A 13,086-nucleotide genomic window follows, 5' to 3' on the forward strand; every position below is an offset into this window, starting at 1 on the left:
TTATTTTATTTGTTTTCAGTGTTCTACAATCACTTCCACGTATCTTAGATTTTTTCCCTCCCTCCCTCCTTATCCTCCAGAGATGGCATACAGTTTCATAAGTTCTACACATACATTCCTATTAAATACATTTTCACCTTAGTCATGTTGCATAGAAGAATTTAAATGAATGGGAGAAACCATAAAACAAGCCAAAACATAATACAAAAGAAAATGATTGCTTCATTCTGCAATCTAATTCCATAGTTCTTTCCCTGAATGTGGAAGGCATTTTGCCTTAAGAGACCATTGGAAATTATTTAAGTCCTTGCATTGCAATGAAGTACTAAATCTACTAGAAAAATTTTTCACACACTGTGGTTGTTGCCATGTACAAAGTGCTCCTGGTTCTGCTCTTTTTACTCAGCATTAGTTCATATAAGTCTTTCCAGGCCTCTCTAAAGTCCTCCTGTTCATCATTTCTTATAGCACAATAGTATTCCATTACATTCATATACCACAATTTATTTAGCCATTCCTCAATTGATGGGCATCTCTTTGATTTCCAGTTTTTGGCCACTACAAAGAGAGCTGCTATAAATATTTTTGTACAAGTGGGACCCTTTCCCATTTTTACGATCTCTTGGTGATACAGTCCTAGAAGCAATGTGTGTGTTTGTCCTTCAATGCCGAAGACCATGCCATCAGAGAAATGATGATATGACTCGAACTTAACTTTGTTTTGAGGGAGGGAGGGCTGTGCAGGTCACCAGCCTCACTTCTCCTCCAGAGCCATCTGAATCCAGTAACCAGATATTCATCAGGATGACTGGAGATGACCCAGGATGAGGCAATTGGGGTTAAGTGATTTGCCCAAGGTCACATAGCTTGTGAGTGTCAACTGTCTGAGGTGAGATTTGAACTCAGGTCCTCCTGACTCCTGCACTGGTGCTCTATCCACTGCACCACCTAGCTGCCCCCCTAGAAGCAATATTTCTGGGTCAAAGGGTATGCACATTTTTGTAACCCTTTGGGCATAGTTCCAAATTGCTCTCCAGAATGGTTGGATCAGTTCACAGCTCCACCAACAATGAATTAGTTGAACCAGAATTCATTACCAAAGACTATTAAGACTAGTATTTTAGAATATTTATTTTATGTAAGTTTTTCTCTTCTGAAAACTGCATCATAAAGCATATTGTTTTGTACTAAGAAGTCAACTAAATTTACTTGGGCCCATAGTATATGTAAATAAAATTCATCTATACAACGTATTTAAATTAAGCTTTGAATCTTCTATAATACTTAATATAACTCCAATGATAGAAAAAAGACACAATGCTCAAATCTAAACCAATTACCTCTTCTGTAAAAATTGAATAGGGATAAAGGTACACTTGTATTAAAAAAAAATCAACTTGATAAACACAAGCTAGAGATGATATGGCTAGGTATGTCTTGTGAAAAAGAACCGTGGATTTAAGTAGACTGCAAGCTCAAAGAATGAGCCAACAGTGTCAACTCTAAGGCAAAAAACTAATGCTATTAGAAACTATATTGAGAGGTATAGTGATCAATATGAGGTAACTAACAGATTACATTTCACCTTGGTCAGATTATGTAACTAATCCATTTAATTCTGGCCACTACATTTGGAAGATAAACTGGAGTATGTCCAAAACAGGATGACCAGAAGGACAAGAGAACTAGAGAGGATGCCATAATTGAAAGTAAGGAATGTTAGGTCTATAGAAGACTCAACTATGGCAGAGAACATGATTGTGACATTAAAATGTCTAAAGATCTCTCCTATGGAAGAGGAATTAGACTCATCCTACTTTTTTCCAGAAAGCAGAATCTGAAATAATGAAGCTACAGACCTATGTTCAAATTTAAGAGCAAATTTTCTAACCAAAACATTCCAAAAATGGAAGAGGCTGCCTCAGGAAATAGGGAGGTCCCAAGAAGAAGACCAATTACTTGTTAGCAATGAAGGGATTGGTGGTCAGGTACAGGTTAGATTATTTGGAGCATCCCAGCTCTTAAGAGTCTATGCAAAACCTAAATTTTACTTAATAGTAATTAATAATTCTGGAAAACAAAACAAACTGACATAATAAACACCAGCTGGGAGGCAGAATACCAAAGTCAACTTTCAACTCAGTTTTCTCCCCTATACTGACTATATTCTACTCCCTTCTCAATCTCAACACTTCAATGTATCAATTCAAGTCTACACTAACTCTGCCCTGAAATCCTTGCCCCCTCATTATTAGTCTTTGACAAGCCCCACCCAGGATTGCATCCCTCATTCCCCTCCTTTACTCCTATATACTCTTGCTGAACAGAGATACAAGAAAACGATAGGGACCTACTACAAATTTGTTATCTAATCTCAACTAGGCCCTCACTGAAGCAAGAGAAACATATTATTTCTCTTTGATTCACTATCCACTCTTTGAATTCATCTCTCTCTTCAAGCCTCCTGTGGCACCTCTTCCCTGGCCCCAGTCTAGAATTTCACCTCATATTTAAAAAAAAAAAATTTTTTTTGAGACTATTCCTCAAGAATTCTCTCTTCTTCCAGATTCATTTTCTCCAACTATCTCCTCCTTCACTCCAGTCTCAGATGAAGAGGTGGCCCTTGCTGCCATGGCAAACTCCTTTAGACGTACCTTTGATCCCATTCCATCCCAACCTCTTCAGCAAATTGCTCCTACTCTTACTATCCTTTTCACTCATTTTCAATTTCTATCTATTGCTTCCTTTATTGGTGCCTACAAAGATGCCTATGTCTCCATCATTCTTAAAAAACCGTCACTTAGAAACTGTACTCAATAGGAAAGTATATGTAGACCCTATACAGAATTGTATGCTGTCGTAGGGAGGGAGGGGGGTAGTGGGGGGGTAGGTGTGGGGGGGATAAAATCTTAATTTTATGGCAGTGATTGTAAAACATTAAAAAAAATAATAATAAAATTAAATTAAAAAAAAAACATCACTTAGTCTTAATAACCAGGCTAAACTCCTGGAGAAAGCCATCTGCAATAGGTGCTTCCATTTCCCCTCCTCTCTCTCTCTTCTAAATCCCCTACAGTCTGGCTTCTACCATCTCTTAAATTACCAGTGATCTCTTAATTGTCAAATTCAATGGCCTTTATCAATCCTGATCCTTCTTGACTTCTTTGCAGTATAAGAAAGACACTATTGATCACCTTCTGAATACTCTATCTTTTCTAGGTTTTCACGTCATGGCTCTCTCACCAGTTCAACTAATGTCTCAGCTTCACTTACTCTTTCTTTATGCATGTCACACCCATGGTCCCTCAAGGCTCTATCCTGGGCCCTCTTCTCTTTTCATTCTCTCCACTCAGCTCCCAAGAGTTCAATTATCATCTCTATGTAGATATTTACCAGATCTACATAGCTATCACAAATCTATCTCCTGAGCTAAAAGTTAAGCATCTCCAATGACCTCTTCAACATTTTGAACAGGATGTCCCATAGGCATCCCAAACTCAGCACAGCCAAAACAGAATTATCTTTCCTCTTAACCTCTCCCTCTTCCAAACTTCCCTATCACAGCACAGCAGGAACTATGTGGCATGGTGGATAGAGACCAGGAGTTGGAATCATTAAGACCTGAATTCAAATGCAATCTCAAGCATCCATTACCTAGGTGGCCCTGGGGAAAGTCTTGTTGTTGCTCAGTCATTTTTCAGTTGTGTCAGACTCTTCATGATCCCATTTGTGGATTTCTTGGTAAAGATACTGCAGTAGTTTGCCATTTCCTTCTCCAGTTCATTTTATGGGTAAGGAAACTGAGGCAAACACAATTAAATGACTTGCCTAGGGTCACACAGCTAGCTAATAAGTCTGAAATCTAATTTGAACTAGGGAAAATAAGTCTTCCTGACTCAAGGCCTAGCCCTCTACCCACTGCACCAACTAGATGTCCTGAGAAAAGTCACTTAACCTCTATATGCCTCAGTCTCCTCATCTGTAAAACCTCCCAAGTTTGTGGTGAGGATAAAATGTGGTAATATTTGTAAAACAATTAGCACAGTACTGGAATGTAGTGGATGCTTAATATTAAAAATTAAATTATCACAATTTAGAGTACCATCTCCATCACTTTGGCTCAAAAGTTCAGTGTTATTCTCACTCCACAGATCCAATGTGCTGTCAAATCTTGTTTCTTATTTCACATCTCTCATGCAGTTCACTTCTATCCATTCATACAACCACAAGTCTAGCTCAGGACCCTATCACTCCTCACCTGAAATACTACAGAAGCCTGGGCTCCTGGCTTCAAATCTCTTCCCACTCCACTCAAGCCTCCATTTAGCTGCTAAAATGGTTTTTCATGTGTCATTTGTTCATCTAAAATGTCATTAGAACTACACAAATTCCAATGGCTCTCTATTATCTCTAGAACCAAATTTTAAAAATTCTGTTTAGTTTTAAAAACTCACCATAACCTAGTCCAGTCTTCTAGCACCACTCCCCTCCATACACTCTACAACTATACTGGTCTACTTTCAAGTCTTTCTCTCTCGAAACTCCATCTCTCATTTTCATCTCCCTATCTATACACTGGTTGCCCCCTAATAGTTCAGTAAACATTTACTAAGCACCTACTATGTAGCAGGCACTGCACTAATTATAGGGATACAAAGAAAAGTAGAAGACAACCCCTGCTCTCAAGCTCACAATCTAATGCAGGAGATATTATGAAAACAACTAGCACCAAAAAGTTATATACAGGACAAACTGGAAACAATCAACAGAAGGAAGGTACTGGAGAGTCAGGAAAAGCTTTCTATAAAGGTGGACTTTAGCTAAAACTTAAATGAAACCAGGGAAGTAAGGAGACAAAAATGAGGAGAGAAAGCATTCCGGGTATGAGAAAAGTAAGTGAAAATGCACAGGAGCTGGGAGGTAGAATGTCATTTTAGATGAACAGTAAAAAGTCACTGGATTGAAGAGCAAATGGGGGAAGGGGAACGTAGGGTGTTAAGAAGATTGATGGGGGAACAGGTTATTAAAGGTTTTGAATGCCAAACATACAGAAAATATATTTTGTAATATAAATATATTTTATATTTTATTCTGGAGGTGATAGGGAGTCTCTGGAGTTTATTGAGTAAGGCCTGATCAGACTTGGTCTTTGGGAAAACCACTCTGACTATTAAGTAGAAGAAGGGAATACCCTTCTTTCTCTACTCGGCTTCTTGATTTGCTTCAGAACAGATCTCAAATCCCTTCTTCTACACAAAGTATTTCCCTAGCCTCCTCTTTTGAGTTACCTTCCATCTACTCTGTATATAACTAGCTATAGTCAACTAATATCACCATAATAACACTAGTTAGCGTTGCCTTCCACATTAGAATGTACATTCCTTGAGAGTATGGACAATTGGGGGGTTTTTTGCCTTTCTTTGCATCCCCAGCGCTTAGCAAATTGCCTGGCAAGGACTTAAAATACTTGTTTACTGACATCACTGAAATATATACAATTGGAATACAAAAAAAGAAAATATGGTAGCCTTACCGGACTATAGGATAGTAAAGATCAAAGACTTTAACAGACTACTATAAAGTATACTAATAAAATTACAGGAATTTTCACATTTACATAGGAGAAACCATATTAACTATTTCAGAATAATATGCATGACTTAGGAACATAGTGAATTGTAAACTAATAAGTAGAACTGAGATAATTTTCTTTGTGGTAGCTGAAATAGATCTAAGGAGAGTAAAGTCAAAGGTAAAGATTTAATGAAGCTCAAAAGAAAAAAAAACAGCCTAGAAAACATTACTAGGATCCATATGATACAAATTCTGAGGATAACCACATTTTTCAAACAACAAAAGTTTATTTTAAGTGAAAGGTTCATTTCCCTGTATACACTTTCAACTTTCATATTTTTTATTCTGAGTGCTACTAAAACCCTCCTCTCCCAGTGTAAACAGACAGTAATTAAGATGCCTTTACTACTGATTTTTTCAAGTAGTACTCCATTGATCTAGCTTAGCTCTTAATTAAATTGTAAGAACTGAATCAACACTGTTATTCACAAATTTCATGACAGGATGATTGTATATCCCAATTGGTCTATTAAAAGAGGGGGTTAAATATTATCCCAACTTTATAATAAGTTGTATAGTACTACTAGATAAACTTAATGGAAGAATATATTGTGGATAAAAACAATAAGTCTAAAAATTACTGTTTAACCAGTCATCCTTTCATCCTTTACTACCTCCACAGACCCCCAAATACTTTACTTAAAAAGTTAACACTGTTAAAGTTAATTTTCACTTTCTCTTCACTGATATCTGGTAGAAAAGCTAAAAAAGAGTAACATGGCCAAAAGGTTGGGAGAAATAAACTGTAACAGATCTGGATAAACTTAAAATGAATAAACTTCCCTAAAGAGTCTAAAAAGAAAGGAAATAAAAAAGAATGATCATGAATTCCCAAAAATTAATGTCTAGCCTTCCCCTCTACCCCAATTATTTGTTTTTTTAAAATTTCCTTAAGTATAGATCACTAGGCAAGAGAGCCATTAGCTATGAAATTACAATAAGGTCAAAAACAAGATCTTTAACCAAGCTTTAACCTAGAACCACTACCAACTTTCTGATATATTCACCATTTCAGACTGGTATTGTTTGAAATTTATTACTGCAGTTCAAATTTTTCATTTTTGTTCAAAAATAAAATAGCATGTTTCCTTGAAAAGTGTTAGTTAAAATATAAGCTGTTCCATATACTCTTCCATGGGAAAACAAACAGATCAAATCCTCAAATTACTAATGATGCAATCAAATATTAAATTATAACATCAGACCAGCTGTGTATTCAGCTAAAAAGCAAAATTTTAAAATCTGTTTTAGTTCCCAATCTGCCACCTTTTCTTGTGGCCCCATTCAAAACATTTAAGTAAAAGGTTTCAAATAAAGGTTTCAAATAAACCAAAATGTATCAAATTAAATCAAGATAGTTACAACTTATTAAAACTAGAAGATGTGAGAGATAATTGAAAAAAATACACAATACTTTGCGGATACTTGGTGACAGGTTCTATTTTAAATATGCAAAAGAAATGATGAGCTTGACCTACAAACTGAAGAAAGGGTCAACTGTAACCAAAAAACAATATGCTTCCCCTGGTGGCTGACTAAGGAATGGAGGAGTCATGTGTAAGATTTGGGGAGGGGGGAAGGGAGGGAGCCTAGCTTCCTAAGTCAGCTCTGTCATTCAAATAAATGAGAAGTGACTACAAAAATGGGAGGGGCACTCTCCAAATCTGGTAATAAAAATTATTACAAAGTAATATGGAGGGTTTTTTTTTAAGCACAAGTCTTTATGTACTGACATTATATCTACACAGTTTAAAAGGTTTGTTTTCACTTAAAATAGACATTATCAAAATTACAAGGAAAGGTAAAATTGCAAGAGAAAAGTGCATGTCCAAAGTCTAGGGGAGCAGGACAAAGTCATCTCCACTTAGTGACTTCAAATATCAAAATCACAATAAATACCTAAAACTTTCACTAGTAAGAGTAACAGCTGTACCTATTTCAATGACTGGTCCTATCCTATTAATTTTCTGTTTGTATACTATGGAAAAGAGGTTATACATTATTCAAAGAAGTTTAAGGCATACAAATGAAGCAACTCTGGGTCTAAAAACCTCAGTCAGTAAGAGTGTTTAACTAAGGGGGCAAGTTTTTAAATGTTTCTTTTTTCAATAAAATTTCTTCCTTATAAGAATTCTATACAGCAACCAGCATGTCAAGTAAACTGCCAAGTGGAGATCCCAAGTATTAAAATCTAACTAAAATCTTTTTGACTGCATGCAGATTTGGTCATATACCACTTTAAATTATCTTGGACATAACAGCAAGCATGCTATGGTTTCAAAAGTGTTCTGTTCTTGTTTCTGGGGAATGAATTTGGGGCTAGTTTTTAGATCATCCTTTAAGATGAGACTTTTGATTATTTTCTTTTCATAACTTGTCCTCCACCCCCACCACTACCACCACAACCATCCCCAAATGAAAAAAAAAAGATATTTGCAAAGAAGTCTCCAAAAAAAAAAAAAAAGCTAACTGCTACATGAAAGCCTCTCCTGGAGCTTTTCTTCCGCTTTTTTCCTGCAAGGCGCCCTCTGGAACCCACTTCTCTTATAAACTGAAACAATATGTATTTTGTCCTTATTCCATCCATCCTTGACATTTCAAAATCAGGGATAGGGAGGGAAGCAATGGCTCAGGAGGCCAGAAAGGAAGAAAAGGGAATATTGAGTAATAATTGATTGGGTAGGGGTGTCTATTCTATGTGGTCAGTGAAATTTCATTAAGTCCATTTAGCTTGCTAGATGCTACTTCACCACCACTACCATAATCACTGTGAATGTGAAACTAACCACACCTGAGCCAGAATGGAGTCAATACAATTGCTCCCACTACTACATCCCCGCTATCAATACATTCTCAGCTCTCCGGAAGATAGACATCAAATCATAAGTTACACTGGTATTTCGTGAAGGAGAAATGATCTTTTTTTATAAGTCTAGAGGCACGTTGGCAGAACACGTTCTCCCTCCCCGCCCCCCCTTGCTGTTCTTCCCTTGGACAGCAGGGCGAACACACAAAAAGAAAGTTGTTGATTTGATCTCCACTCCCTACCCAAATCCCCTCACACTCCTTAAAATCCACATGATCCTACATTTTCTCGTAAGATTTTTCTCCCCAAGAGGTGAAAAGGGTGGGGTGCCTGTCCCTCAAATCTAACCCACCTGAAAGACTCGTGTGCAACAACCAAGGACATACACACCAGCAGTCCCCCAGCACCGTCTCTAACCAGTTTGAGGCTACTACCCCACTAGCCCATCCATCTCAAGCTCTAGATACCATCCTCTTCGACCCCAAGCCGGGGCAGCTGCCACCCAATGTCTGGAGAACCACCCCCACCCCCAAGGGTGCCAAACTCACCAGGATCAAAATCGGGGACCACTGCCTGGTACTGGGGTCCGACTCTCATGCCCCCTCCTCCTGCGAATAAAAGGGAGAGCGAGAGGGAAGTCAGCGAGGGGCTCCGGGCAGAGTTTGGGAGCTGGGCAGGAGGGGACGGCGAGGACGCCCGGACGGAAGGGGGAGGGGGGGTTAGGGAGGGGGGTGGAGGCATGGTAGCCTCGGCTCGAGTTTGAGGCTATCACCTACCATGCTCTTCATCGCTCGAGGAGCCCGAGCTCGCTTCCTCCCAGGAGTTGGTGCTATTTCCATTGGGCGCCGCGGCGGCGGCCGCTGCCAAACTTTTATTATGGCCATTATTGGCGGAGCCGGCGGCGGCCGAGGCGGAGGCTGCAGCGGAGGAGGCAGAGGCGGCCGAGGCCGAGGCGGAGGCTGAGGCGGCGGCAGCAGCGGCGGCCGCGGCGGAGGAGGAGGAAGAGGAGGAGGAGGAGGCAGTAGTGGCGGCGGCGGCGTTGGCGGCGGCGGCGGCCGAGGAGGCAGCGGCGTTATTCCTCCCCCTCCTCTTTCCCAGCACCTCCGGGCCCTTCTCCACCATGGCTGGCATCGAAGGGGACGGCGGGGCGCGGGGAGGAGGGAGCCAAGTGGGGCTGAGGGGCGAGGCGGAGGGGAGGCTGGCCGCGAGGGCGCAGAGAGGGGGGCGCGCCCGCCGCCCGCCGGGGGGACCGGGGCCCCGGGGCTCCGGGGGGCGACAGTTGGAATAGGGGCTGCCCGGAGGGAGAGAGGGCTGAGGGAGAGACTTGTGACGGCAGCCGGGTACGCGGAGCTGCTTCAACGCCCCAGCTCGAAGCCAAGCGCAACTTTCGCTCTCATCGCCGCCCGCCCGCACTTCACTGGCTCAACTACTCTGGGAGCAGGGAGTCGGGGGGAGGGGGAGGAGAGAGGGCAGGGGAGGGGAGGAGGAGCGGAGAGGGAGCTCAGCCGAACCCTGCCGGTCTGAGGAAGGCCCCGCCCCTCTTCCGACCTCTCATTGGTCCCACTGGGATTTTGGAAGAGCCACCGTCACGTCGGTTGGCTGGTCCACCCCATCCATCAAAAGCAAGCTGGGTGCGGAAGGGAGGGGGAAGGAGGAGGGGGCGGGCCCGGCGCTTCCGTTGCTCGAGTTCGGTTGACGCGTGTAGTCCGCTGTACGTGGTTGGGGGTTTGCAATCTCTCTACGCCCCATGATCCCTCTCTCTAGTCTAAGCAATGGAGAGGACTTAGGCTATCTCCCCCTAGCCGCCCTAACCGATAACACCCGCCAACCAACACCCTCATCTGGTTTCCCCCAAGCATCCCACTGAAGGGCTAAACAGCTTATTTTTTTTTTAATATGTTAAAAAAAAAATAGCTGTTAAAGGCGGACTACTTTTTCTCCTCCCCCCTTTCAGCGGAAGGTTACATCACAGTTTGAATGGAGTCCATACAAAGAAGAGAAACTAATTGGAAGAAACTAATTGCGCCAGTCTCCCTCCCTCTACCCCTATATCTTCTCCAAGGACTGGAGAGGTAGAGAACCAGAGGGAGCAGTTCTTTTGAGGTTGCATCTATTCCCAACACAATATACAAAGTATCCCCCTAGGGTGAAAAAGAGGGAAGTGGGAGTTGGGGGGGGAGTCATCTGAATTGCTGGAGTTGCCCAAATTATTGTGTGTGCTGCGGCCAGAGGGAAAGAGGAGGAGGAGGAGCTTCCTGCGGCGGAGGGCCATCTCCCCTCTTCCTATTCTCCCTCCGGGCCGAACCCCGCCTCCAAAGGGAGCAGGCGAGGTCCCGGCCACTTTGCGATGTTCCCCCTTAGACAGCTGGAAGATTTTTATTCCGTTTGAACCACAGTAGCTCCGTGAGGAGATGATAATGTATACATCTTTCGCACGTCCACCCTCCCGGCTCTGGAGTTGCAGAGTTTCCAGTCCAATTGCCTCTTTGTAGCCAGGTGCGGGCTCGTCAGTATCATGCTATTGTAAATTCCGCTGGGACTGCACCTTATCACAGATTGCATCCTTCCAAACTGTCCCTCAGTCTCTGCCTGCACTCCCTCAGTCCCTATCTCCTAGCTTAAGCCAGAAAGAGCTAGGGCAGGGTAGGGGATGGAAGAGGAGAGCTGCTGATAAAAGTGTCAGGGGTTGGGGGTGGAATCTTTCTCCTTACTTGTCCCCCTTCCCCCACCCCTGCTTCTCAGATACTTAATTTCTCGACTGTAAGTGGAAGACAAATGAAGTCCATCGAATGCTCTGAGATAGTTGCACTTAATGAAAATGGCCGGGATATTGGAGAAAAGGATAAAGAGAAAAATATTGACAACCAAATCCCTTTGTTATGTGGGTCAACTTCCACCAAAGACAAAGTCCACTTTTCAGTATTGAAAGCACCTCAACCATCTAAAGAAATCAATCCACTAATTTCCAAAGCCTTGGATCTCCTAGGAAGAACTTGCCTTTTCAAATACCTGGACTTAGTTTTTCGTTGCTTTTGCTTTATCCCCTCTGGCTCAATCTAGAGCTGAAGAAATTCATGTGAATGACTGAACAGTGATGTGAGAAATTCACAAGTTCAAAGACTTAGAGACAAAATCCACCCGGGCTATTTTGAGGACTGATCGGGAGACTAGAAAATATTGTTTGGCCAAAATCAAATATTTTCAAAATAAAATATCGTTCATGGATAATTGGGGAGGGTCTTCAATAATTAATTTTTTTAAAAAACCATCAGAAAAATTACATCCTTTCAAACCAAAGCTTAAGATGTGTAGAATTTACTTACACTAGTTCAGGGGTATAAATAGCTATAGAAAAAATGTTGAATGACGTGGTTTTAAAGTCTAAGTAAATAATCAGATATTTAAATTCAGCTTTTAATACTACATGAACATTTATTATTAGCTTTGTTGAACTAACCACATTCACTTCTGCTTAAATGATCTTACACTGGCATAAGTGGTACCCATTTTAGGAATACTTGCTACATGAATTTCATATTCATTGCTAATAGAGTAAGAATTATGCAATTGTCTACTTAAAGAATGCTGTAGACTATTCTATTTGAATCAGGGAAGTGTTTTCATGTAGGTCATCAAATATTTACAGTACTATTTACACATTTTCAAACGATAAAACATCTCATTTTCTCTCTCTTTTTTTTAGAGGCACCTGCAGTGATGGGAGAAATGCTGGATTTGGAGTCAGAGAACCTAGGGATTTCCATTCTGGTCCTAGTTTCTGTGGTTTGGGGTATTCTCATACCCAAAATGAAGAGGGCAGACTAGATAGGCTTTTAGGTCCTTTCCAGCTCTTGGTAAAAATGACCTCTGTATTTACCTTTCTGTAACTCATCTGTAAAGTGAGTACTTTATGTAGGAATATGCTTATAAAGCATTTTACACTTAGTTTTTATCAGATTTCATTATTAATTTAACAGCTATCAAAAAAAATCAAATCTGGGGGTGAAGCATTGATCAGATCAACTTACATCAAATTTCATTAGTTTGCCAGGAGGTGAGCTTTTGACTGACCTTATCTCCCCCTAGTAGATCTGTATATGGCCATTGGCCCTCTAAAAGGACAAAAAACAAACAAAACCCATTTAAGTCTTTGTGACTGGGCTGCCCTAAAATTCATTTATTTGGAGTCACTATCCTAGGAGATTGGTTTTTAGTAACTAACAGCTGCCCCCAAGATGAACTGGTTAATTCAGAATCATAAAGATAGATTCTTGTTGGAGAAACCAACCCTTTCCATTGGCCTATAAAAAGAAATCTTCATTGAGGACTTGGTTTTTTCATTTTTCTTCAGAAGAGACTGGAAGAGTGCCTACTGTGTCTGTCTCAAAGATACACATGAGAGTTGCATGTGCTCACCACCTAAGTCCACATGGTGAGAAAGGAAAAGTTCCTGCTTGCCTTTTGCCTTTTTTCCTTTCTGAGCACAAGTTAGAAACCAAAACCTTGACCATGGATTTCCCTGACCAAATATAGAAAGAGACAGGGAAGTGGTGGTGTATCATAGAAACAGAGATAAGTGCTTGCCCGAATGCCTTGAGAAGGGGACTTTAGGACTCTGATCAATAGAATGACCAACCACTTTTCCA

General features: G+C 41.1%; 1 protein-coding gene and 1 long non-coding RNA gene across 2 annotated transcripts in view; one reads left to right on the forward strand and one right to left on the reverse strand.

Moving 5' to 3' along the window:
* The window catches only part of RCOR1 (REST corepressor 1), a 137,486-nt gene extending 127,866 nt beyond the window's left edge, over positions 1 to 9,620 (reverse strand). Inside the window, exons 1-2 of the mRNA XM_072630162.1 lie at positions 9,217 to 9,620; positions 8,989 to 9,048 (exon numbers count right to left, since the gene is read on the reverse strand). Coding sequence (XP_072486263.1) covers positions 8,989 to 9,048; positions 9,217 to 9,571 — 415 coding nt within the window. The 5' untranslated portion in view covers positions 9,572 to 9,620. The remainder of the gene's footprint in view (positions 1 to 8,988; positions 9,049 to 9,216) is intronic.
* A 71-nt stretch (positions 9,621 to 9,691) lies between these two features.
* Positions 9,692 to 11,668, forward strand: LOC140518224 (uncharacterized). The gene is made up of 4 exons (XR_011971868.1): positions 9,692 to 9,780; positions 10,395 to 10,512; positions 10,802 to 10,936; positions 11,183 to 11,668. It is a non-coding gene; the product is annotated as an uncharacterized lncRNA (long non-coding RNA).
* The last annotated feature ends 1,418 nt before the right edge of the window (positions 11,669 to 13,086 follow it).

Source organism: Notamacropus eugenii, chromosome 1 (genome assembly GCF_028372415.1).
Source record: "Notamacropus eugenii isolate mMacEug1 chromosome 1, mMacEug1.pri_v2, whole genome shotgun sequence".
In the NCBI taxonomy this organism is placed as follows: Eukaryota; Metazoa; Chordata; class Mammalia; order Diprotodontia; family Macropodidae; genus Notamacropus; species Notamacropus eugenii.